This window comes from Sparus aurata, chromosome 4, assembly GCF_900880675.1.
Source record: "Sparus aurata chromosome 4, fSpaAur1.1, whole genome shotgun sequence".
NCBI lineage: Eukaryota > Metazoa > Chordata > Actinopteri > Spariformes > Sparidae > Sparus > Sparus aurata.
This window is the reverse complement of record NC_044190.1, coordinates 24,566,990-24,591,898: the sequence shown is the minus strand read 5'-3', so window position 1 is coordinate 24,591,898 and position 24,909 is coordinate 24,566,990. Positions and strand designations below refer to the sequence as shown.

Sequence of the window (24,909 nt, the reverse complement as noted above, 5' to 3'; positions counted from 1 at the left end):
CATGATAATGACAGTAAGCTTTGTTTACAGAGCACTTTTCAAAAACATAGAACCCTAAAAGAAGAAGAAGAATTAAATGAAAAAAAAATCAAAGACAGAAAAATTGGGGGAATAAATTAATAAGAGCATAAACAAGAAAATACACTAATTAAAAGCCATTTTATTAAATGTGTTTTTAAAGGAAGACACTGAGGTAGCTCGCCTGATTCTCAAAGGAAGATTATTCCACAGTTGTGGAGCCCCACCACCTTCTGTCAGAAGCCTCGTCCTGGGTAATGATAATGGCAGCGTGTCTAAAAATAAGGGGTCACAAGGTCAGTGATATAAGAAAGAGCGAGGCAGTCTATGATGTAAGTGCATGGAAGTCGGCAGAGGGTTACTGAAACCATATGGCTGACTTGACTGTTCATCAAAGTGATGGCCCGCGGGAAGAAACAATTAAATTCATGATAATATGTCAGTCACAAGTGCCATTATTCTGCAAAACACATGCTTTGGATTAAGTAAATTTCTATCATAATACTAAGTTTGATCGTAAACACAATATTGCATTCAAAGCTTCACTCAAAACTTTGAATGCAGGGCTTTTACCCGTAACTATGCGTGTAACAGCACAATCAGCTCTATCAGCACCAGCGATGTTAACTTGATTTGACTTGAATAAGACATCTGACTTTTTGTACAAATTGCTCCTTTGATGAACAACTTCTTCAACTGGAGCACTTGATATTATCAGCTCACGTTAATTCAGACTGTGATGCTGGGGCTCGCCGTGAATGTCAGCTGTGTTCCTCCGAACAATGTGGCTGCTGTGCTCCGCTTTTTTTTTCCACCAAACTCGCAGCACTTAAAACCTAAATCTCTATTCTTTAAAAAAAAAAAGCAGCAGGAACGCCGCGAGGTTTGACAACGCAGGTTAGCAAACAGCAATGAACTTCAAGAGCTCGGAAGTGGCTGCGTGGATTCCTCCTGGGCTGCAGAGTAAACACGGAATCGGACGCACACAGTCTATCTATCTATCAATCTCTCGCAGACCTGCACACAGCAACACACAACAACACACGCAACTCGTCACAGCGCCTGCTGCTCCCACAGTGTGATTAGAGAAACAAAACAGAGCCTGCAGACAAAAATAACTTAACTTTTATAACTTTCTGCAGGCTTTAGTAGAGGGATGATCAGTGGAGCAGCACACACACACACACACACACACACACACTCGTAGACACACACTCCACAGCAGCCCAAAGAGGCATACAGAGCCCTTCTCCTTAAATGGTCAAAGCTCCCAGGAGTGAAAGAGAGGCTGCTGCTGAAAAAAGACAGGGAACAGAGGGGACGGGAGAAGGAAGGAGAAGCCCCGAGGATAGAGGAGTTTTTCTGAGGGAAAAGGCTGTGGGTGACAGTTTGACTGTGGGAAGTCGGGCCGGGAGTTGGAGAGATCAGCCTGTGTGTGTGTTTCTCTACGGCGCTAGTGGCGGACTCAGGTAATGTGCGTGCTCTCTGTGGACAGGTTCACACGATCGGCATTGTGAGGTCTCGGTGGGTGATGCGTTTAGGTGGACACATGCGGCTTCTGTCTCTGCAGCTGTGTCAAACTTGTGCAAGAGAGTGTGCGTTTGGACTATCTTTGGACTGTTTTGGACTGTTCTGACTGCCGGGGTGAGTTTACATAACCTGGTGTTTCTCCGTCATCTTTTTCTCCTCCTCGATGCATTTTCTTTTTTTTTTTTTAAACTCCAAGGATTCGTGTGCTCCCTCACCTGTTTCTACATCTCTCTGTCCGTCCATTTCACACACACACTTCCTCTGCTCTTGTTATCTCAGATTATTGGTCTGTGTAGAAGCCACTTCCTCTGCTGGCCCTGCACTCTGCTTCACACAACCAAATTTTAAACAAATCTGGCAACAGGGAGCGGGCTTATGTAAGAGGGGAGGGGAGGAGGGTGCCGGTCCCCTCGTCTCCCTCTGAGGAAAGAGCGTCTTTAGGCCCCGGGTGCAACGAGGAGCTAATTTTGTGACAAATGTGTTTTTCTTGAGAGGAATAGAGTGTACTGTAGGAAAACCGTACATGTCTTTGTGGGATTTCCATGTTGAGGGTTGTATGTTCTGTCCTCTTCTCTTATCCCTCCCCACAGGAAATAATCTGTGTGATTCAATTACACTGCAATATTTATCTCAGTCTCATGGTCGGCCAGAGAGACTATCTGCACCGACGAGCCTCCCGCAGGGCAGGATGGCATCTTTGTTTGGCCTGTGTCATTTTTCAAGAAGCATGCCTCTGTCAGCACTTTTTCATCATGCAGACTCTCAGACTTGTCAGGGATTTATTTGTCTAATTATTCCTCTTCTTATTTGGTCGAAAGACACAACAGCTTCAGCTGTGGGAAAAGCAGAGTAATAGAACATGGCTGCGTAAAAAGAAACGGAGGTGACAAAAGTTCACACATTGTTTACTCAAGTACAGATACTTGTGTAAAAAGGAGTCTGGTGAAAGTAGAAGTACTGACTCAACTTCTTTACTCAAGTAAAAGTAATTGAAGTAAGTATATTAATATAATCCAAAGACTCATACTCAGATCATCAGAGAGATAGTTGATTGTTGAGTCTCATTCCTAGAACGTCAAATATGAAACATTTTGCTCGGCAAAGTGTCCCGAGCAGAGCAAATAGTTGAGTAAAATTAGAAAATCCAGGCCGAGGGGCTGCAGGGAGACTCTCCCTCTCTGTCTGTTTCCATCTTGTTACGTCCTTTACGTTGTTTTGTCTTGCTACATGTGCCGTGCGTGATATGCGCCGAGAGGCTGAAATTAGTTTTGTGATTGTTGAAAATAATCGATGATTCCCCTCAAATGCTTTAAAACAAAAAAAAACCTGTTTTGAAAATGTAAGGAGTAGAAAGTACAGATATGTGAGGAGTAAATGTCAAAAGTTGTTGGGAAAATGAATGCTTATGTAAAGTGCAGATAAATGGATTATCAGTAAGAGTAAAAGTACATTAACAAAGTATTTGTACTTCCCACTTCAAGAAAGAAACCGAGATTAATGTTTAGCCTGTCACGTAAAATGCAGGTGTTTGTTACCAAAGCCTCCCTGAACCCCAAGCGCAATTCATCACGCTCATGTTAGAGACACCCACTGACTCACTCTCATATTTATATTTGCACCTCAAAGCTGATCTCTGCAGCTCTGATTAGATAAATAAGACGAGGAGAGGCAGGCTGACAAGGCGGTTCATGCAGGATCAGACGACATGAGTGATTCAGCTTAAGAGACACACGTTCAGTATCTCTCAAACGGTAACACAGCTCGACCAGCAGTGCAGTAAAACACTCTGCTGAGAGAGAGCAGTGAATTTACTCCTGTATGACAGTCATCTTGTAGTCAGGAAATATCCTCGCAGCTCACTGGGAGTCAGTTAAACAACCCATTTCCTCCCCAGTGACTCACAGCCTCTCTGTCCCTATATGTTCCCAGAAGCTTGTCATGTTTGTGATGACATTGAACAGCACACTGCATACTCTGGCCGCGAATTCACAGAGGATTTGTCCCGCGTGAAAAAGTGCATACCATGCCTCTGAAATAACCAATAATTCATCACAACCTCTCACCCGCCCCCACGTCTCGTTCATCAGTGACGACAGGCACCTGCACCGGTCATCATGCATATGAAAATCGGTCTATTTTTGGCGAGACCGATCAAACAGAGACTATATTAGCATCCAGCATTAGCATTTAAGCCACTGGCGGTTTGTCCCGCAGAGGGTTAAATCTGCTCTGTGTTTACATTTGCATGAATTTGCTACTAAAATAGGAGGAGCGGTAGGGTCAAACAATAGTTCAGACCAGATGCACACGCACAGCATTTAAATACATTAGGTCCTGTTTCTCTTTGGTTTATTGCAGCCAGCTAACAGCTGCAGGTAAACATCAGCTGAAACGACTCAGAGCTGAAACAGTTAGTCAGTTTTCCTAATTGAATAATAAAAGTGTTTTCTAAACACACAGTATATCATTTCTGGCTCTCGGATGGCCATCAATCAAAACAATGAAGACAAACTCCCAGGATCCTGAAACGAGGGTTCATTGGAGTTGTTCACAATTAAATCAAGTGGAAATGTTTATGGATGAAGTTGTGTATTAAAGTTTTGTACATGTTATGCTTAGTCTCTGTCGCCAGCTAGCTTATCTGACTCTCTGATGTTTCATTTGATGTTTTCTCTGAAGTTGTCGTGACAGGCCACCAAATGAAACTCCCCGTTACCACAGAGTTTAAATATTGTTGGAAGCATTTAGGTTACGGTATGTATCCAACAAAGTCTATTGTGTTAAGACATTTCTAATGCAGAAATATAACGTTTCATATCTTTAACCAAAAGCAGAAATCACTTGAATATTTTTGCCTTACTGGACAGATGGTTGGACAAAACAAAACATTTAAATGTAAAGGTAAATTTCTCCCTAAAGTGAAGTGTCACTCTGCCCACTGTTCTCGAATTCTGAAAATGAAAAAACTTTTGGGATGCTATTTATCTAAAGAGTATTTTTTCTTACAAAAGTAAGACAGCATAAACAGACATTTATTTCATGATTGTTTAAAGGTGCAATATGTAAGAATTAACCACCTGTCAGAGTCATAATAAGAACAACTAAGGGGGCAGCATTTCACCAGTTAGGCTAGGCTCTAAATTGGCTAGTTAGCTCAGGTAGCAATGGAGCTAGTGGTCCCGACTGTGAGCTTGGAGCACCAGGGCGGTGTAGGTGCTGATACCACTAGCACGGGAGCTTTGGACCAGGACAGGCCGGGGCAAGCTGGTGAGCCTGCTAGCTTCAGTAGATACCTCTCCAACGGGATACTTTACATTCTGTTCATACGTAAAATTCTTACATATGGACCATCTCATAAGTCTCATGTTTACAGTTCACCCAGCTAATGCACCACAGATGTGTCCAGTCTCCAGTCTTTAGCTCAAATTAGCGCTCCTGATCATCAGCAGCCTCTATTTTAGGAACGTGTTTGTGTATTTTCCTCTGCTGCTGTGATGAATAAGTTGTTTTCTTTTTCCTCAAAGCCAAAAAGCCGCAACATGCTATCTACTCAACATGCTCATAGTTGGATCCGTCTTGTAACAGTTCACACCGTTGATCAGCTCGAGATGAAACAAACATTTGGTGTAGAGTAACGATTTTTCTCCTCTCGGTTGTCTTCGTTCCGCAGAGCGAGCACTTATGTGTTTGTTCCTCTAATAATTTATGGACTAGGCCCTCTGTTTGTTTTACACTGTCCCTCAGGAGCTCTGCCTCCGTCAGCCCGTGAGAGCAACTTACACTGAATGTTTTTTAACAACCCAGCTCATCCCAGTCAGTTTGTGTCTGGTCAAAACCATAATTGCCCGATGAAAGTCGGTGTGTGGGAAGAGTTTAACAAATGTTTCTTGGTGTGTCATGGAGATTAGTGAAATTAAGCGAAACCAACGGCAGGATGTCCAAGTGATGCCTGCGTTGCTGCGTTTGCGCGTCAGATCGAGTTGACCGAGGTGTGACCGAGACTGTACCTTATTGATGCTGTAGCTGACCAAGTGTTTCATGTTTCCATTATTGTCTTCCTTGTGCTCATACTGGAAATGAATGCACTCTTCCTCTTGACATATTTCTAAGGCCATATAACTGACTCATCGGAAAGTTCAGTATAAAGAGTTTTTGTTTCGGATGAAACAAAAAATGTTGCGGGGAAGTTCTGCTTGAACGTGGCTCTTCCAATGTGGCGGAGGATAATGATATTTCAGGATTTGTTTATGGTGTGACAGTTAAATGAGTTCCACTGTAATCTTTTTTTAGCCAGAGAAGACTCCTTTCATAATATCTCCTTTCATCTGCAAATCATTTTCTCAGAAAACAAGATCAGCAGCTAATATGGTGGTTCAATAAAAAAGAGTTTCCCTCATTGTATATTCATCTAATTGCATAACGTACATGTGTTTGTGTCTTCGTGATCTTGCAGCTCCAGGACAAGGAGGAGCTCTTGCAGCAGGGGTCTCCTCCTGAACACAGTGATCGTATCACCGAGGAGTCCTGCGACGCCCCCTGCGCTGCTGAAAGTCTTTTTATTTTCCCACACACCCGCTCGCGCCCCTCGCTGCCCCCCACCATGCCAACGCTGCCGGAAGAAGAAGAGGACTCCCCCGAGGATCTGGACAGTTCCTCCAGCTCCCCCAGTACAGTGAGTGCAACTCTTTGCTAAACCATCTGAGGTTGTAAAAGCTGACACCGTGTAATTGATTTGGATCTGGTGAGGAAGTTCATCGGTGCTGCGCTCATACAGAGCCTTCAAAGCACTTTCAGTTTAGCAGGAGAAGCATTTGGATCACTTTAAGAGACCATATTGGGATTTGGTTTGATATATATTTCACTTTTTTTGGATCTGCACTTGTATTTTTGTGGTTTCCTACAAAATGTTTACACGTTAATCTGTAATTCCACTGAATGTTGAATGTTTTATGAGTGTTTGAAGGTCACTTTGTCTTTCTACCACAGTAAATCATCCACAGCAGAGCCACTGCTGAGGTTGAACTGACTGATATCAGTTCAGGTTGGAGACTTGGAGCCCCTTGAGAACAGTTTGTAATTTGTGGCTTTGAGCTGCATAAATAAAAACTGACTTGAGTTCAAGAATTAAGAACAAAATATCTTTAATGCTTTATTCTTTTTATATTAGAACCAGACTTCTAATAGGATCTGAGAACCTGGGAGCAAGTCCTCCTTTGTTCAGATTTAAAGGGTCATTTCACCCAAATTGCATCTGAAAAAAATCTCTTTTATCACGTGTGATGTCTGTCAAAGCTTTTTAAGCTATTAAAAGGTCCCCTGTTATGTTTTTTTCAGGTTCATGTTTTTTATTTGAATGTGTACCAGAAATTGTTTACACTCATAACGTTAAACAAACACATTATTTTTCTCACACTGTCCATTGCTGCAGCTCCTCTATCAAGCAAATCGTGCCGTGACCACTTTGGACCCCCAAAGTCCAGTTTGTTTGTCTAGTGTGAGCGGTCTGTACTGTGCTCAAGCATGGTACACTTTCTTGGTCCTGCCATGGTTTGAAGAGGTGTGCTTTGGAAGAGTACGGTTGCTCATGCATGAGCACAAGAATGGGTTTACAAAATGGACATGAAGTAAAATCATGTGTATTATGCCATCTTGCATAATGAAGAATCCAGAAATGTGAGAGGACGTCTATGATCAAAACAACATAAAATAAGCCACAAAAAAGTCAGTAAAGTCAAGCTCTCAGTGTTATCCTCCAATGTTCTGAGGCTATGAGGTGATGACATATGTACAAGAAGTAACCGCGAATATGAGTCCAGGCCAGCAGGGGAGGAGGGATTATCATGTTTGATCACAGTACAGAGCAACTGGGCAAAGTGGAAGTGTGCCCTAAGTGCCTGTCTCTTTAAGGTCCCCTTGCTGAAAAGCCCAGTCTGCTCTGATTGGCCAGCTCTCACAGGCCTGAATAGGCAACGCCCACCCTATTTCCACATCAGCTCTGCCGGTGTGTTTGTAACCATACCTGTGGCTGAGGGTGGTGACTGTACAGTTGTGAACAACTTCATAAAAGGCCCGTTTGAAGGCGTGGTTTCTGAAAAATTGGCTTTGTGCATTTCTCCATGTACTGAGTGTTTTTGTACTTTCACAGTATTTATTGTAAACAGCTCCAAGATCTGCTTTATGATACAAAAATAAAAATTAAAAAAAAGACAGGAAATCTCACTTTCTACATCAAAGGACTTAAAACTATCTGCAAGCTTTTGGAGGTATCCACGTCTGCAACTCGTGTAATCACCTCACTCTTTTGAGAAAACACTATCCCAGTTATTACATTAGAACTCACAAACCTCACTGCCAAATAGTTTGAGACAGTATATTCTCTTGAAATTGGTTCCAGGGAAAACTTGTGAATGAAATTGAATTTCTAAAATGTAATTTTTAGATACTTTCAGCACCTATATCACCAAATCTATCCATTGCTATTGTGCTGGGGAGGCAGCAGCATTTAAGAGATTAATATCTCAAAACCAAAACCATTTGCTTGACACCAGTAGGCTTAAATGGAAATGTAATCCTTTTATCATTTGTGTGATCCGACCCTTTAAATCGTAACATCCTCACGTTTGGAAATATTTTTTGCAGCATATTAAAATTATATGAAGAATATAAACCAAACATGCTGCGGACAGTGAAGTGTTAAACCCTCTGCGTCCTCAGAGAACATCATCTTCCGCTGCAGGCTCTCATTAACTCACAGACTAGATAAGACTCCTCTGCAGAATGTAATGAAGCTGTAATCTAATCATCAGAGCATATGCCAACACTATAAAAATATCCACCTTTATTACAGCACAGACGTGGCCTCTCTGCAGCATCACTATCAGAGGGAAACTTTTTAAAGGGAGTCTAATGAAAAGATAATCTCTGAGAAGAGCTCTCAGGGATCTAGTGTTTGATTTCAGTCTGTTTAATGTGCATTCTTACCTTTGATGGCTGGTTTTAGGATTTTAGGAAACAGGAATTTTTGGTTACTTAAGTTCAGTTTACTTGTCACTGAAGGTACAGCTTAGCCTGCGGAAATAGTTGAATAATGCATTCTTTGGCTCTGGACAAACAGCCTGCTTTTCAAACTGTAGGTGTGAGGACTTAAAGAAGACGAATGCAGGACGCTATTGCATCATAGCAATTTGTTCAGCTTGACCTAGTCGTGAGACTAGAAAAATGAGGTGTGTCAGCCCCTGATTCTGTGATGCTGACCTGTTTTTGTTTTTTTTAAATCTATGGTTTGTGATCATTGAACTTCATGCAAAACAGAATTATAGGGACATTTATCATACTCTATTTATTTGCTCTTGCAAATTTTCTCTTGGGGATCTAGTTCTCACAAATGACACCAACCAATGACAAGTCACAAACTTAACATTGTAGAGCACAAAGTTGCTGCTGAAAACAATTTCAAAATGGACTCTGAACTCAGTTCCCCAGAATTCCCCAGTCTTCACGCCGAGGTGCAAAGACTGCCAAGTGACCCAGCTTTGAGCTGTTATTGGTCAGGGTGACAGACTGTACTCAAACTGTACTCTGCAGTGAAGGCTGGATTTAAGTGTGTAACTGCTCCAAAGCCAATAACCTTTACAGTGTCTCAAATATAAAATGGGTTTCTGACAGATGAATTGGCCATTTATTAAGGAGCTTTTTGTCAAAATCTAGTTTTAATACCTTATCATGTGAGTTGATATTGTGCTAACATGACTCATTTCCTGAATAAACTTGAGTTTCATCAAAATACCAGGAACGGACACTGCAGTTGGGTTTTGTTCCAGCAGCAGGAGTACTGGTCAGTGTCTGGCACACAATGTCTAATGGAATTGTCTTGTGCAATGTGTCATTTGTTCTTTACCTGATTAATACTTACACCAGCAATTGCTATTTTTTGACATATCATCTTTAAGGTTGATCAAGTGTTCATGTCATGAAACAGGTGCTTATCTACACATCCAGCAGGAAAGTAGCTAAAATTATCATTTATAAAGAATCAGGCCTTTGGCCACCTGGCAAATTTAAATCCAATATTAAATCTCTTTTAGCACCGATTTTTGTTTCTACCAACTCCTAATGGAAATATCTGGCTCTTCAGCTGCCAAATGCTCCATCACTAACCGTGTATATCTGCTGATTGGTGCTGAGCAGATAGTGTACAGTGGGATTGTAGAGCTTTTTCACTGAAAACAACTTCCTGAGCAGCAGAGAAACAGTGAGTCAGAGAGAGTCAGATAAACCAGGAGGTCCACGGGTGCCCATTATTAAGTTTTAATCCAGGGCCTTATCATGTGTCATTCCAGCCCTGTTTACAGACGTAGTATTCAGTAAATGTTTTCCAGTTAAATTCCTTAAATCAGTTAAATGAAAGAAAGCATATATTTTACAGCTATGCTAGTTTGTTGTAGCCTCGCTGTAACTTTGACTCTTTTGTTTTCTCGTGTTTTCTTTTCTCAGTTGACACCAGGTGAAAGTCGAGCTGTCGTCATGAATGCCCCCACCATCGTCTACCCACAGCAGGCCACTATTGTCCAACAAGATGGACGACCCCTCGAGCAGGCCAGGTAATCGTCCACCATCTCAAACACTGAAATAGTTTTCTTGGTTCTGAACAAGGACAGCATGTCTGAATCTTTACTGATTCCTCTCTCAGACCACACAGTCCCCGAGCTCGCCTGGCTAGAAACTCATCAGGGGGACCCATCACAACAGTCGGTGGGTAAACCCTGCGCGCGCACACACACACGCACACACACACGCACACACACACACACACACACACACACACACACACACACTTCAGCTGTAATTATCTAAAGAGAACACTATGAGAACTATTTGATGCTAGCATTAGCGGCATTTACTTTCGTCCAGCACCAACTTGAAGTCCCGGATTTTCCTCTGGAGTGTTTTTCTATAATTGAATAGTTGTTTTAAGCTGTTTTTGAGTGGATACTTTCTTTCAAAGTGCCTACTTCACCAAACAGCTTTGATTCATTTCACTGAAACATCCATCTTTCCGGAAAGGATGAATAAAATAACAAAATAATGCTCTCATGCTGCGTAGTTACACAAGAAGCTTCACAACATTTCGACTAAGTTTGGTCATCGGTGTCCTGAGAGATTAATCTGTCCTCCCACATGCCTCGAATGCTTCTGGCGGTTTGATTACTCTTGTTTAGCTTGTAGCCCTTTTCTGTGGAGAAGGGAGGATAAAAATATATTTGACCTGGCCAACCCTCATCAGCTGATTTATTGGATGACATCCATCTTTGAATTATTCATTGGGATGAGATTTAATACAGAGGACTCCCTCCTAAATCTCTACTTCAAGTGGCTCCAGTCTGAAGACTTTTTAACCTTCTTGCGCTTAAACATTTCAGAAAGATCTCCTGAAAATATACTGTATTTTTTCAGAGCCTTATAACCTGAGGTTTTCTTAATCATTTAAAATATATAAAACAAAAACACCTCCTGATTACCGTTTCAGTAACATCCCTGTGTGTGCTTGCGTTGTCTTTCGCAGACAGCACAGGTAACGTGATCGACCTGGTGAAAGATCCGCTGCCCGAGCTGCAGCTCTCTGAGGAGGATCGACAGAAGAACCTGGAGCTGCTCGAACAGGCCAAGAAGGTCAGCGACCGCTTCCTGACACGCCGCGGCCGTCGCTCCACAGGCAGCCTCGGTGACTCACCGACAGGTACTGAACACCCACACAAACACTGTGCCTAATGTAGCGTGTAATTATACTCAGAATAAGTTGTTAAGACATTTCTGAGCATGCAAATACTCGTAATTGGATTCAGCTTGTTACTTAAAAAGGGTATGGAAGTCACACTGACTCAATTAGATTTTAAGTCAATTTGGTTGAATTCACAATGTTTTTTTTTGCCACAGGACTTTCTCCAACTCCGACCCCGTCATCCTCACCGTGTTCCTCTAGAAGCAGCTCACTGACTGTGGCTCCTCAGACTGGTAACACACTTCAATCATCGACTTGGGGCACATTTAGAAACAACTTTTTACTTTCGAATTAGAACTTTTCTGCCTTATTTTCTATTCCCCTATAATTTGTTGGTTTGTCGGAATTTTGATTTTGTTGGTTGTCTTTTTGCTTTTCACCGTAGGACCCTCAGAAGCGACCCATGTCAGTTCTCAGTTGGTTGGGCAGGTAAAGAAACTACTGTAACTGTTATTAAAAACAACTTCCATCAATGGGCTGAGGTCTAATGCAGATATACGTTCATGTGTGCTCATTTCCTCCCATCCAAAACTGTCCGTGTTCATTTTGTTTCCCTTTTATTGTGTTTTTTCTGCTCTAATTTGCCTGTAAAGCAGTTTTTTGTCTCTATGAACAGCGAACTTCACCTTGCCCAAACCATTTAAGAGTCGACCCTGCCCTGATTTTAGTCCAATCAGTCAGTCAATACTTACTGGTCTAAGTACTTATACTTAAACTAAATCAAATCTGCTGTGTTGTCCTCTCTTGTAGCTTCTGGAGGTGCCTTCAGTGCGAGACGACTTAAAGACTCAGGATCAGGAGGTCAGATTAACAGATTCACTCACTGCATCTCTTTCAACAACTCACATCTTGTGAGATCTCTGAACGAGACTTCTCCTTGAATGAGACTTGTATTTTTGGCAACAAATCAGATCTTGTTATCGAACGAAAAGGTCTATCTCTGTAGGAGTAGTTTGAGATGTTGTCAGACACAACCTCAACACAACAATAACAACATCAGCCTGAAAGTGGCAAAAGAACCAAGCACTTTTAGTGGACGTAAATTTGACGGCTAGAGTTGACCCTAAAGATTAAGTCGCAGCAATTGCAGCTGTGCTGAGGGGATCAAAGTAACACAAGTCATTTACACACCCAAACTTGCTAATACCAGAATTCCCCTTGAATATAGTCTCATGTACACCTGCTTAAAGCAAGCTTAAAACGTAGTCAACCCCTAAACTCTAATCCTACATTAGAGGGGGAGGGAGGGGTTTCCCTTGTCTGGAAATAAACATCTTAATACTTGAGCCACAGGCTGCAGAAATGTTTGCTGACCTCCTCTTTACTTGTGTATAAACTCTGCAAATTAATGCTCCCTACAGGATAATCCCCTGACTTCCTTTAGCACCACTGGCAGGTCAAACATATCAGTTGTCCTGAGAAAAGTCATGGTTCCCCGAGATTCAATCCTACTAACTTTTCCTCTAGTGCCACCACAAGGCTGACATGTGTGGTTTCCCTTAAAATATGACAACTATTGGACGAATTGTCCAGTACTTGTACAACAACATGCCTGACACACTCATGACCTTCCCATCAGCCTCAGCTGTATACTGTTCAGCATGGTGCCATGCTACTGTTAGCATTTAGCTCAGAACACTGGCAGGACTAAGTGCAGCCACACAGAGCCTTTTGTTTTGACAGTGTGCAGAAGTTTACTACATTCTTTAGCAATACAAATACGGAACTGTACCGCAAACACTGCAGGCTTATGAACACAACAGGGATTGTAAAGGTATTAATGATACCTATCATATCTTGCTGACTGCAGGGCCTCAGGCTGTTGATGGACTGGAAGCCCACAGAGAAGAGGAAAGTGTCCTCTGGGACTCTAACACCACGTTTTGCTGTTCAGAAGGAGAATTGTGACCCTGCTCTACCCAAGAGTCCTCCAGCAGTCACTAAAGGGGACGAGGGAGCCAGTCCAAGTCGAAACCCCAACCAGGCCCCGGCCACAGGGGTGGCCAAGCCCGTCCCCCGACCCCCTACTCAACAGGCCCCCTGTACAGCAGAGATCAAGACGATTGGGGCCTTCCCTCCGCTAATGAGGGCTGTTTCCTGGGATGCTGTAGGCGGCCTTAATTCTAGAAATGGAGCCCCAAATTTCCCTCCTACACCAGAGGAGACCAACTCAGACAATCCCAGGGATTCTGTCTTCAAGTCCTCAGGGTACAAAGACCTCCCCGCTCAGCCAGGGAGTCTAAATAAACTGTCCAAACTCAAAGAGGTAAATCATTTGTCCAGAAGATTACGTGTCACTGTCATTAACAGTCACGTACTCTTTATGTAAAATGCTTTGTTCTCACGTGTGTGTGTGTGTGTGTGTGTGTGTGTTTACACAGGAGCACAAGCTGATGCGTAACCAAAGCATATTGGGATCCAAGTTGCCAGACTTGAGTGAAGCTGCTGAACAGGAAAAAGGTAACAGTCCTTGTTTGCCCTCTTGTCCCTGTAAGACAGAGAGTGCTCTCAGAGGTACAGTCGGCACTGTCGCCAAGGGTGTGTACACTTCCTGAATCTCAGGGAAAATCTGTTCCAGTCAGAAAATTATGATGACGATTTGCTTTTGTTATTTTCCTCTGTGCCATCCGTTAACTGGCAACAGAGACATGAATGCTGTTTTCATGTTCCAGCAGCAGGGGGCGTGATTGAGGAGACCACCTGCAGGAGATGGAATGAGGAAATTATTTTTGTGTTTGTTTTGTGTTTTGTTTTGGAAAGAGAGAGAGCTGGAGACTTTAGAATTGGACTTAGAGTCAAACTTAGGTCAAAAAATATGCACTTGTACTTGGACTTGAGTGCATTTGATGCTAAAGCTGATCCTGGTCTGGTGTGACTAGTATCTTAAGATGGCTAACATTAGCAATCTAGATTATTTTTTACGATGTACATTAACTCACTGAACTTACTGAATGAGTTCACTTACTTAATGACTCTTCTTAACTTGCGCTACCATTTCAATATTAATTATTATTGTTCTGAAGTTGTTCAGGAAAAATAACATAGTCCCTTTAAAGAAGTCTTGTTTTACACACAAAAGCACTTGAGACTTGACTTTAAACTTGTTTTGAACTACATGAAACTTGTATTAAAACTTCTTTGGAAAAAGGTGTTTCTGCATGCTTTATTTATGCAGCGATCTGTCTGCAGGCCCTCTACCCTCTGCAAACTCAGCCAGTCATGAGGAGACGAAGGAGAAGACTGACGCCATGCCAAACATTTCAGATGTGATGCTGAGAAAACTTAAACTTCACCGAGGTCTGCCGGGCTGGTGCGTATCAGACTCTAACTGCTGCTTAAGTTAACTCTTACCTTTTTTTTCTTTTTTTTCCCTTAGTCACTCAAAAGTAACTGTCCTTACATCTTAATTTTACAGTGTGCAAATACTTCATTGACATTACTTGCCATACTAACAGTTGCTCTTTGATTTTATTCCAGTGCACCACCACTCACTGAAAAAGAAGTCGAGGTTGGTATCTGATCTGTACATGTTTTGGGTTTTTATTCTTAAGATAACAAAATACAAAGCACGAAAATCATCAGATATTCCAAATCATGATGAAGGATCGAAACTTAAGTAATTTGTCCATGCATGCATGCATGCCGCAGTTGTTTTCATGTGGTTCTCGGCTTGTACTTGTTTGCAATTTAAATGAATGGCTGGGAATCACTTATTCACTTCAGATTGACAAAAGCGCCATATAGCAGTTACTGTTGCCTCGTCCAAAACCACAACTTTTTTATTAATTTGCAAAGATTAATCAAGTGAGATATAATGTGTTACTTACTGAGCGTCAGAGGTGTTAATAGGTGGATTTTTTTACCTTGGGACAGAGCAAGGCTAGCTGTTTCCAGTTTGTATGCTAAGCTAAGCTAACCTGCTGCTGGCAACAGCTTCATATTTAGTGTGCAGACATGAGAGTGGAATCGATCCTCTCATCTAACTCTCAACAAGAGACAAGAAAATCGGAGTATTTCCCAATATGTCAAACTGTTTAACATGTCTAACATGTTAAAAGTCACTGTGCTTGTATATAAGAAGCCTTGTATAAAGGCTAAAAAGTAAAATAGTTTGTTTCCCAAACAAAATATATTCAATTACATATTCTCATTTCCACTTTTTTAAACACTTCACAGTATTTAATCTTGCAGTGGGTCATAACATCGACCACCAACAGTAATCTGTTTACTTTGAGCCATAAATTATGTCCAAACTCTTTCACATTGTGCAGCCAGATGCTTTGTTCCACTCGCTGCTGAACACGTGTTGTCCCGTGTTGATACAAACCCGTTGTGTTACAGTAGTTAATTACACCATCATAAAAGTCTGCTGCCTGGATTTGGCGCTGCTCTGTCAACAGGAAAGTGTTTTCTGTTCCTGATCAGACCGAAGAGACTCTGAGTGATTTCCTGTGGAGAAAATGCAAACACTAGTGACGCTGTCAGCCTCGGGCTGCAGCCCCTCTCGCTGCTCCCTCGGGGATGCGTCTGCATCAGGACAGTCAGAGGTCGTATATTTCCTCTCAGCTGTGGGCCGTGTATGTTGGAAAACTGCGTTGACTTGCTTTGATCAGGGCAGCAAAACATCATCGGGTCAAATGTCAGAATCACAGCTTGTTCCCCATGCTGCTCTCAAGGATGCTCGGTTCTCCCTCACACGTTAACCGACGAAAAAGGATTTCAGTACGATGTAAACAACCACATGTCTTTGTGTACGTGTGCGTGCTGTTCTGTGGGAGAGTTTTCTATGAATTCCACTGATTAATACCGCCAAGCTGATGTGTTGCCATCACCAGCTTTATCTCTAGTTAACGTGCCGTTTAATGTGCCATTCTGAGTGTTACATTGCAGTGACTTCCTCCCAACAGAATGCATTTGTCCAGCTGTCACTGGCCTTTCGCAACGACAACTACACTCTGGAGATGCGTCTCAAACAGGCAGAGAGGGAGAGGAACCTGACTGAGGAAGACACCGAGAAAGAACTCGAGGAGTTCAAAGGAGCACTGAAGGTCAGTCCCTCGAAAACAGCAACCGATTATTAGATAAACTCAGTAGAAAAGAAGCGCTCCCTCCGGCTCTTTAGTGCTCATTTATCTGCTTAATGTTTCCTGGAAGTGTCCCACAGTAAATATTTATCTTGTGAGAGTCCAATTCCAGGTACAAAAGGGACAGTGATGTACACTTTGTGTTCCTGAGAGAGTCGTAGCACCGTGTTGTTGTGTCTCTCGCAGATGACTTCACCACAGTGGCAGAACCTGGAGCAGCGGGAGGCCTACCAGCGCCTCATCGAGACGGTGGCGGTGCTGCACCGACTGGCCACGCGGCTCTCCAGCAGAGCGGAGATAGTCGGAGCAGTTCGACAGGTGCAGTTCATGTAAACACATGCAGACGAGAGCGCAAATGAACTATGTGCGATATCTTATTGTTTGGAATGTGCTGTCTTCTCCAGGATGTCAGCATGTTTTTTATCTGATGTCACGGCTCGCACCTCCTGCCGGCCAAAGCAAACATCAGTTAAAGAGCATATTTACTGTTACTACAGCACAAAGGTCTTCATCTATTTATAAAGAAGAACCATGACCCTTTTTTGTCTCTACTTTGAATTGCTGCCAATAACAATCTAATGATAAGGCTCTATCAGTTGCACAGTGACCTCTAATAGCATGGCATTTTTGATCCAGTTCAGATCACTAGAAGTCCCTTTAGCAACTTCTGTTATTCGTTTTATTATTTCTATAGTGCCTTTTTCACAAGGAATTTATTTTGTGTACGTTTCAAATTTGTATATTGTAGAAACAAGGTATCAAGCAAGATCAAATAAGGGGGCTGCTTGTAGGGATGAACCAAAGAGTCATCACCATATATTGCAGCTCTATGTAATCTCTAATTTTAGACATTTTTAACTCATTGTCTTGGTTATAACACAGTCCACAGCTCTCATTCCTGTTTCTAGCGGGCATTTTTTCTGCAAACACCTGATAAGCACACTGCAGCAGACATACAAACTTAACAAGAAGCAGAAAGAGCCAGATGTTTTTCTCAGGAGTTGGGGAGACCATAACATGAAAGAATGGCACTCGGTAAAGCACATACCTCCACCAAGGCCAAACAGACCCCTTTTGTACTCACTCATAGATACCAGCCACCTGCCTATGCCTGATTATCCCCTGAGGAAAAAAAAAAAGAAAAACACCATTTCAGTGTTATAAAGGTGAGAGGAAAAAAAAACTGGATCTGTCCCTTTATCTGGATGCACAGCAAGAGTTAATGGGGTCTATTATTGGCTGGGAATCCTCCTCCACACAAATTTCACAGAAATCTCCTCAGTAGTTTTTGTGTAATCTTGCTAACAAACCAACCAACAGACAAAGAAACGGACACTGGTGAAAATAAAACCTCCTTGGCAGAGGTATAAGCCCGTTAATATTGGGATTCTTTTCATCAGAAGGCGGAGAACTCGGTGCTTATATGATGATGATCTGTTTCTACTGGAGTACTACTTAGTTAAATATATCAGGAGTGTGTGTCTTTCTGCTTGCTTTGTAGCAATATCATTAATTCAGCTTCCAAAACCCATATTTAATCTTAAAATTAGTGAGGACATGGAATTAGTGAAATGTATGTTGGACAATTACATTTATTTCCGTTTTCACCTTTTTTTCACAGTCCCTACTACCAAGCAAAACTACTCTGCAGGCTGACACTGACTGACTTTTCTTTGTTCGACAGGAAAAACGCATGAACAAGGCCACTGAGGTCATGATGCAATACGTAGAAAATCTGAAGAGGACATATGAGAAGGACCATGCAGAGCTGATGGAGTTCAAGAAGCTGGCCAACCAGAATTCAAATCGCTGTTATGGGGGTTCTGTAGACACTGGAGGTAAGACGACACCGGAGGCCTCATTCAGATAAAGCACCGGAAAACACAGAGAACGAAACTCAGCCAGCCTGATTTTAAGTTTTTCCTCTACGAAAGGTTTAATGCCTGTTAATGGAAAATATTTTTAAATTTTATTCATCCAGGCCAGGGTCTGATAAAGCATGCATCTTTTTTTAGCATCAGTGCTGCTTTGTTTTGTCTTAATAAACTTTCCACTGTAACGTCAGTATCCTCACGCTGTGTTACTGCACGTCTTCACTGCAACTTCGGCAACGTTAAAGAAAGAAGTTGATGGTTTCTGTCCTTACATAATGCTGTGATCTGTGTGTCTTTGTCTGATGTCACACAGATGATGGAGTTCCGCGGCCATCGAGATCAATGTCGCTCACACTTGGAAAGGTAAACTTCAATAATTCGCTGTTTTTTGTTGTCTTGCAAAAAGTCTCCAACCATGCTAGCAGCTTTATAAGGTTGTACTTCAAGGTAAATGCCAAAGTCAGCATGCTAACATGCAGATATGATGTTTGCCATTTCACCATGTCAGCTAAAGTTTTAAATATGCCAACATGAACTAATTAGCACGTAACACAAAGCAGGCTAGTTGCCATTATACTCAGAGCGCTTCAAACTTCAACCTCTCAGTTATACTGGAAGGAAAGTCAGAGGGTCACCAAAATAATTAGGATTTATCCTCCAGGGTTCATAGATCTCTGAACTTCAGATGCAGATATTCTCACAGTTTGATGTTCTGTCTCCTCTCCAGGCTCTACCCAGGCGTAGGGTGAGCGTAGCGGTGGTGCCTAAGTTTAACCTACTGAACATCCCAGGTCAGACTCCAGCCACAGCCGGCCCAGGCCCAGTCCCAGTCCCAGGCCAGAGCCCCACCACCGGATCCACCACCGGACCCAACACGGGACCTGTCACTGGTGCTGCTCTTCCTGTCCTGGTAGGTTTTCCTGTTCTGTCAGGAAATGAGGCATGATGACACATCAAATGACACCCACTCACACGTTCCTACACTGGGGTTAGAAACATCAGTTTTTATTTCAGAATGGATAGTGGAAACTGTCTGTCTCACATCGATATAATGTTTACTGGTGATAAATTAGAAATTGTGCTTGAGGTCATATCTATATTAAGTGTCAGTGATGGCAAGTAACTAATTAAATGTACTCCAGTACTGTACTGTAGTACATCAACGTAATGTACTAATCTATCTGAGAGTTAAGACTTTGACGAGGTTTTGAAATACAGTGTACAAAAAGCAGGGTCAGGTTGGGGTGTCTGGTCATATTTCAGGTAAGTTAAGAGACAATTCCTCTAAACTTCTGTGATGAGCCAAAAATTGCGGGACATTTTCAAAATATGAATGCAAAATGTGTGTCGATGGGCTTTTGTTCTTCTTTTCTCTATCATTAATCATCTCACAACCCCCCTAGGATTTTTATCTGACCCTTTAAACAAATTTGTATATAAAGTAAAACCAGCTCCTCCTGCACCCAACAGTAAAGTGTCTCATAGCGTCATGTATAACAATGTAACATTCACAGGGGTCATTTATTTGCAAAATACGTGCTTTCACTTTTGATACATACATTGAGCTCATAACGTAACTATGTCTGTACTTTTACTGAAGCAGGATTTAAAATGCAGGGCTTTAACTTGTGACTTACTTTTTTTTTTCATCTTGGTCCTGTACTTTTACTTAAGAGGTCTGTAACAATTTGTCTGACGTCATGTAGGTGCTAACTTCAAATAAAACTCATTACATAATCACAACGTTACGTGTTGAAAACTTGAATGTTAAGGTAAGCATGTATGTGACACTTTGATCCGACCGTCTCACAATGGCTGATAGTTTAAGTTGAAAAAGTCACATAATGTTGCTTTAAGTAAAGGATGGTAATACTTCCATCGCGCCTGTTAGTTGTGTATTATTGTTAGAAAGCTATTGTATTCTCTTTTAACAATATTCCCTTCTTTCCACTCTAGTGTGAAGCAAACGATGTGAAAAACAACGCTCCAACAGAAGCAGCGCAACCGGCAGCAGAATGGTACGTTTTGTGTTCGCACACATACTGACACACGACTACATGTACAGCATGTACACATACCATTCCTTGATTCCCAAGGTCACCACACAGTTCTTGAAACAATGGGCCAAGAGGAGCCTGAGCTTGTAATCATTCTTATCAAAAGCATTTCATGCTGCAGAGGGACCTTTTGGCTTGTTTGTGCAACCTTCAGGATGTGCCTCTCAGTGCAGAGAAAAGCCGCAGCGAGGTGAAAATAACCCTGAAAGCATAAAAAATAATCAAACCCTCCTGCAGTTGATGGATATCCTATCCTGAGTCGTAATCTAAACATTTGTGCAAGGGTTTGACAAAGTCCAGGCACAAGGCTCCAATCATATCTGGTTATAAAGTGAGCGGAGCTCTCAAGTGTCTGAGCGAGATGTTCTGTGAGGAGACGAGAATAGCCCTAACAAAGTTGCAAAGTGCCAGCTTCTTTTTTTCTGTTCGTACTTGTCGTGCCTGCGAGGGTGTCGGTAATACACACCGCCACTCAGCCAGAGCTGCCGTTGTCCATTCTGAGACAAGGCAACAGTGTTGTCATGTGTTGGTGTCCAAGGCTGACTGTTCTTTTCCAATCTGAAACAATGCAGTGGAAAGAGCGCGTCGGAGCAGGAAAGTGAGCCAGCCAAACCTTCAGTCAACTTAGAGGAGATCAGAGCCGAGATCAGAGCCGAACTCAAGGCAAAGATCGAGGAGGAGGCATATAATAAAGGGTGAGGCCGTCACACAAACACATGCTTCATGATGAACATAAAGGATCACATTTATGGGTCCCATCAGTTATGTTGTAGTTATGCAGGTTTATAAGGTTAAGTATATAGAGACTTTGAGACGTTTACAGTGATCACAGCAAAACCTACAATAAATTCCACATTCTTAGTTGCTGCTTGACAATGAGATGTCAGTATTTTGTGCATTTTTGTCACTACATGTCCTGAGAATCTAAACATTTCCAATGCAGCTACCAAGAGGGAGTGAAGCAAACTAAAGTGCTCCAGGAGGAGAAGCATGAAGAGGAAAACATTGTGGAGAAATTCCTGGATTTGAAAAATAAAGATGAAGAGAGTGGAAAGAAGATGAAGACAAGCAGGTAAACAGGCAAAAAAGGTGTTTGGGGTAATGCATCAGTGAAGTTTACTTTTCAGAGCCCTGATGTGATTTTAGACACTGTTTCATGTCTTTGTCACAAGTATTTAATACCCACATTTGAGGGATCTTTGCAAAAAATCTTTCCCAAATGGAGGAATTTTTCCTTCCTTGATATCGGCATGAGCCCCAGAAAAATTGACAATGACCTGATAACAAAACAAGTCTGATTGTAGAAAACGCAAATATAGATTTAAAGAAGAACACATGTAGTCAATTTGCACACATATTATGCTTGATTAACTTGCAGAGGGCTGGGTGTTCATGATCTCATATTTTTAAATGAAAAATACAATCCTCCTATGTTTGTTTGCAACATAGTTTGTGTCCTGTTGGTAAATGAAAGTTCATAATGATGTCGACAATCAACTTAAGATACTCCTTTTTTCTTCTTTTATAGAGGCACTGACAATGATACCAAAAATTAATGGTAGACAGCAAGACACATAATTTGCGTTTGATTATTAATGAATAAAACATTAAACAAAAAGAGAAGACTTCAAACTGTAATTTAAATGTAAACGTCCAGTGAGTAGGATGTACAGTAGAGGGATCTATCGGCACAAACTCCTGTCATTGCATATGAATGAACGTATAAAGCTGTTGACTGCAATGAGCGAGCGGATCTTTACTGTATGAGGTCACTGTCTTCACAGGAGGATGGAGGAGGTCCTGCTTCTCGTGGGTCGTTTTTTTCCCAAGATCTACCAGAGCCGGCGAGTACTCTGGTTTGCCCTGACGCTGTTTGTGGTGATGTGTCTGGTTATCAGTATTTTCACATTCTTCAGTGACTACTACAACAGACGCGAGGAGACGTAAGCAGAGAAGGAACTGTGTGCGAGGGGGAGATGAAGATGATCTTTGGACGAGGTGTAGCAGCACAACCAAAGAAACCCCAGAACAGAACAACAGAGGCGGCAGTCGTCCTCTGTCTCTGTCAGTTTACCACATCACCACACTCAGACTCACTTGAATCCATGACCCCAACTCTGGAGGGCCAACGGTGTTTTGGGAGGCTTTACGGACGACGCTGCCTTTAATAGAATTAAGTTATAACTTTGTTTGGACTGAAACATTTACAGATTGTTTGCTGCAACAAGAGAAAAAAATAGAATTTCTGTTTAGGGACCAATTATATAGTGTGTTGAAGTATATATAGATGCATACATAATGATAGGTTCTAGTTTGGGTACTGTTTGATAATGAAGATGGCACTTTCCATTGAACGCCACAATAGAAAAAGTGTATATTTATCTACACTCTAATGTTAAAGTATAATCTCTCAGGTCCAGTAGAAAACAAAGCCTCCGAGATTTTTGGAAGTCATATTTAAAGATATAGAGGATAAAGGAATGTTTTTATTTTTTGTTTTATATGTTTAATGTATATTTAAAAGCCTTTTAAAGTATGAGCACATTCCAAAGTAGTCCCTTAAGTGCAATATTTTGCAGTTGATGGTTCTAGTTTGTGCCATTTTTGGATTGTGTCTTCAGAGCACTGAGAGACTTTCTTCTTGTATGAGAGCACTGTTTAGACTGTATGAGGCCTATATTTTTTATCTTCTTTGCACATGTGTGCCTACTTGTGTTGTTTGTTCTCTGTGGAGTTAATGCTCTGCCACCTCACCTTTAAATAAAGGTGCCTGAAAACATACTGTAGTCGATTCCATGGAGGGGAAATAAGGTGCAACCAAAGCTGGGAAATGGAAGAAATGTGCACTTTTTGAACCACTGAGGGGAGCAGCAGTAAGAAAGTGTGCGCACAACATTGACATATAATCACCGTTTAAAGGCTTAGTTGGATTGTGGGTAATGTAGACCACTCCTGAGACACTGCTGGAAACGAATGATCAAAATCGTTACTGCAGAACCAGAGATATCACTTTTCTTCTTAAGATTCTGTGCCAACATTACCTACAGTGCAACTTAGGACAGCTTAACAGTGTGCAAGTTCTCTGCAAAATCAAGGGGACGTAAAGATTCAGGTCAAATTTCTCCATAAGATCATACTGATATAACATTTTTAAAAATGATATCTTTATAGTTGCTAAAAAAATAGTTTGCGCAAAAATACACCTATTTGCTAATGTGATGCGATTAATACGACTCTCACGTTTAAATTAACTACATACAGCTTGGTTTGAGAAACTGAATCACGCAGTGAATTAAACCAATCATACGTCCTTGTTCCCCAACATTCCTGTTGTTGCTTTCAAAGACATCAAAACATCATCATATTCTCAGTGGAGTAGCATAATTATCGAGGAAACCATTTAGTGTCCTGTAATATAAGTTCCCCAGTCTTAATATGACCCCATAGACACACAAATTGCGCCCCTAAGAGCACTGAGATACTTGTCCTTTTCCATAACTCCACATTGTAAATTATTCTGCCGACTCACCTCATTGACACCTAACATCTGCCAGAAAACACGGCTGCGTGTTCGTCAGCACTCTATGCGTCATTTCCTGCTGTCAGGGTTTGGGCAGAGATGTTTTTGTGGAAGTGGGATGTCGTCGTGTGCCAAAGGCTCGTAGGAGGATACCCAAGATCATCAGCAAGTTCATGATTGAGTAAGGCCCCATGGGAGGAAATCATTTGGACAGAATGCCCAGTGTTAGATGTCAGTAACTGTGCAACTCTCTCAATGAGGACACGATCATGTAATGTCATTAATCTATTATTTTTATTCAGGTTAAGCTAATTGTATTGCTTATGTACGTAACTTTTTAATTCACAGTATGTGAGGTCTGAGAGGTTTATCAGTGACAACAAAACACAAAAATAACAAGAAAAACTCCAAGGCGCTCTCTTTTAAGCTATTAAAATACCTTTATTGAACTGGCATAATCGCATTAGACCCTAAATTAGACATATAATGCTCATTTTCAGTTTGATCATTTTATTTTGGGTTACTACCAGAATAGCTTGACATTAGTTTTTTCATACTGTCTGAAACACTCACTGTTTTAGCTACTGTCTCTTTAAGGCCCCTGCACACCAAATCCTCCGCCTCCTCTGATTGGTCAGCTCACACACAACTGAGCCAGGACAGCTAACAACAACAGAACGGCTGCGCTAAATCAATTTGTACATGGCAAACTAGCTGCTTTGTATAAATTATGCAAAAGTGTAACATGGTGACGAGTGTGATGTCGCAAAGTCACAGAACTGCGAGGCATTTCGGGAGCAATGTTTCCTGTGGGAGAGGGGAGAAAAAAAGAAAAAGAAAAAACAAAGAAAAAAAAAACAGGACAGGTCTTCTTTTGAAACAAGCTAACTCAGGTCTAAATTTTCACAGACCCTTGTCTAATGTCTTCAACTTTTTTTCACTTTATGTTCAGACACAATCATTGACTTCCTTCCAAACGTTTTTGACCCAGGCGACCAAGTGAAACAGACAGTTATTCTGGGCTTTAACTTTGTTTGAAACATTTGGG

The 24,909-nt window shown here is 41.7% G+C and overlaps 1 protein-coding gene across 2 annotated transcripts in view; it reads left to right on the top strand.

Moving 5' to 3' along the window:
- Positions 1–23,120, top strand: part of mrvi1 (murine retrovirus integration site 1 homolog) — a 34,320-nt gene extending 11,200 nt beyond the window's left edge. The window contains exons 1-21 of one of the 2 annotated variants that reach the window (XM_030415511.1): positions 1,285–1,487; positions 6,002–6,220; positions 10,042–10,148; positions 10,238–10,299; positions 11,111–11,284; positions 11,482–11,559; positions 11,712–11,755; positions 12,077–12,127; positions 13,137–13,592; positions 13,708–13,786; positions 14,516–14,636; positions 14,804–14,834; positions 16,234–16,374; positions 16,597–16,728; positions 18,095–18,248; positions 18,598–18,647; positions 19,012–19,194; positions 20,241–20,302; positions 20,914–21,036; positions 21,285–21,413; positions 22,126–23,120. In XM_030415511.1, coding sequence (XP_030271371.1) covers positions 6,149–6,220; positions 10,042–10,148; positions 10,238–10,299; positions 11,111–11,284; positions 11,482–11,559; positions 11,712–11,755; positions 12,077–12,127; positions 13,137–13,592; positions 13,708–13,786; positions 14,516–14,636; positions 14,804–14,834; positions 16,234–16,374; positions 16,597–16,728; positions 18,095–18,248; positions 18,598–18,647; positions 19,012–19,194; positions 20,241–20,302; positions 20,914–21,036; positions 21,285–21,413; positions 22,126–22,288 — 2,412 coding nt within the window. In that variant the 5' untranslated portion in view covers positions 1,285–1,487; positions 6,002–6,148 and the 3' untranslated portion in view covers positions 22,289–23,120. Of the gene's footprint in view, positions 1–1,284; positions 1,488–6,001; positions 6,221–10,041; positions 10,149–10,237; positions 10,300–11,110; positions 11,285–11,481; positions 11,560–11,711; positions 11,756–12,076; positions 12,128–13,136; positions 13,593–13,707; positions 13,787–14,515; positions 14,637–14,803; positions 14,835–16,233; positions 16,375–16,596; positions 16,729–18,094; positions 18,249–18,597; positions 18,648–19,011; positions 19,195–20,240; positions 20,303–20,913; positions 21,037–21,284; positions 21,414–22,125 lie in introns of those variants that run through there. The other variant, XM_030415509.1, reaches the window with a different exon arrangement.
- Positions 23,121–24,909: the final 1,789 nt, after the last annotated feature.